The sequence below is a fragment of the Ruditapes philippinarum genome, unplaced genomic scaffold, assembly GCF_026571515.1.
Source record: "Ruditapes philippinarum isolate M1 unplaced genomic scaffold, ASM2657151v2 ctg6940_1_1_1_1, whole genome shotgun sequence".
NCBI classification, from domain to species: domain Eukaryota; kingdom Metazoa; phylum Mollusca; class Bivalvia; order Venerida; family Veneridae; genus Ruditapes; species Ruditapes philippinarum.
In genome coordinates this window covers 81828-83846 of record NW_026857065.1, presented here as the reverse complement: position 1 = coordinate 83846, position 2019 = coordinate 81828, and the positions used below count along the sequence as shown (strand labels likewise).

The following is a 2019-nucleotide window of genomic DNA, read 5'->3' as shown; positions in this document are numbered from 1 at the left end:
TCATTTTCTAAATAAATCAAGATTGAAAACTAGTATCGCATGTACCAAAATGTATTTTTAATTTTAGTTTCAACCTATTTATTGTAGCTAGATTGCGAAACAAGTTCTTGCAACTTATAATAATCACTTTCAAGCCCGCTTCCTGGACTGCTAATCCAATTACCAATGCTTGATTTAATATTTGTAAGTGTCCTAAGAGTGTTTACCAGGTATGTGCTATAATATAAATCAATAACAAAAACAAATACCGACGATGCGAATACAAATATCAACATATTAGTATTGCTATTCAACATAACAATTAATGGAGAAATATCTGGTGTTCTATTTCAATACAATTCTTAAATGGGGTTCGAGAAATTCTAAGCAGTATGAAAATTAACTATGGTAAATTAGTTTAAACGGTACGCTAAACTTTGGTTTTCATTATGTATGTTTTTTGTTATTTCCTAAACTTATTGAGACCTATATGTCAACATTAAATATGTTGTTTTTCCAGGTAAATTTTACTCATATTATAAAAAGCATTGAAAAATTTGACATTGCATCTGGAGAGCTGCTTATCACAAGCTGTTTTGAAATCAAATGGATAGATGAGATGCTTCTTTGGGACCCGACTTTGTACAGAGGTAAATCAAAGATCCCTTTACCCAAAGGAATGTACTGGAAACCAGAGTTTTATTTAACAAATGGACCAGCAAATGAAGACTCTTCAATTTACGGCAGCGGATTTGCACCTGCATGGGCAACGTATAAAGGATTGGTAAAGGTAATTCCAGCAGGAAGTTATAAGACGAAATGTAATATTGACACTACATCATATCCGTATGATATTCATACTTGTATTTTTCGATTTGTTGTGTCGAATCACGACTCTTCAGATCTGATACTCAATTCTCCAAAACCGGCTGTTTATCTAAGTGATTTAAAAGAACATGGTGAATGGGAAATTAAAAACTTTAATGCACAGATATTGCATGTAAAAGAAAATCACATAGACGATGTAACATTTCCAATGTTTCAAACATCATTGTCTTTGAAAAGGAGACCAACGTTTGAAATCATTACTGCATTTGCTCCTTTAACGCTTATGTCTTGTCTAAATATGGCAACTTGTTTTATACGACCTGACTCTGGTGAAAGATTATCATTTGCAATAACATTATACTTATCATTGGTTTTAACTGCAACAACAGTAACTGAAACGATTCCTAAAAATTCTCTGAAAATGCCCTACTTTTCGTACCAAGTTCTAATGATAAATTGTATCAATACAGTTGGAGTTTTATGGAGTATATTCATTGTACATTTTGCAAATAAATCAAGGATGCCACATCGTCTTCCAAGATTTCTTGTGAAAATGGTCATGAAACGGAGACAGAAAAATGTAAATTTCAAAATTGTAAGAGAAAAGTCTAGATTATCAATGACGTCATTTGAACACGCAGATAATAATAAAACAGATATCAAAGCAGAGAATGCAGAAGAATGTTCTTACATGAATGGACAAGAAGTGGCAGAGGCTCTTGATGTAATTTATTTCTGGGTTGTCATGCTTTGTTTAATGGTATTAAATGCTATATTTGGAATACTTCTTTTCAGAAATTGGTAGCTCATGATAATTTTAGATTGATATCCTACGTTTATACGATTTGTTATTGCTATTTCTGTGTATAAATTTAATAGTTATTGCATAATACATGTATAACATAAGGGATTCATTTAATATAAGTTTGCATCCTACCTTTGGGAAACTCATTTTCGCAGGTACTTTAAAACAGACTGTAGCATGTTTCTAGAATTTAATTTAAACTTAATTCTTCTACTGTATGTTTGTTTTTATAACTATATTGATATATTTATGTTAATGATGTATATTTTAGTGACCTATCAAGGACTATTCAACAGAATTATAAAGTCACGTTTTTTCAAAGTTAAAATAGTAGAAAATAAAAATATTATTTTCACAAGGCTTTGCATTTTTAAAGCTTCCGAGGGATCACTTTTTGTCGGATCAAT

At 31.0% G+C, this 2019-nt stretch overlaps 1 protein-coding gene across 1 annotated transcript; it reads left to right on the top strand.

The window, feature by feature from the left end:
• The first annotated feature begins 484 nt into the window (after window positions 1-484).
• Window positions 485-1612, top strand: LOC132748654 (neuronal acetylcholine receptor subunit alpha-4-like). Its single transcript, XM_060738262.1, has one exon. The coding sequence runs from the start codon at window positions 485-487 to the stop codon at window positions 1610-1612; it is 1128 nt and encodes a 375-aa protein (XP_060594245.1).
• Window positions 1613-2019: the final 407 nt, after the last annotated feature.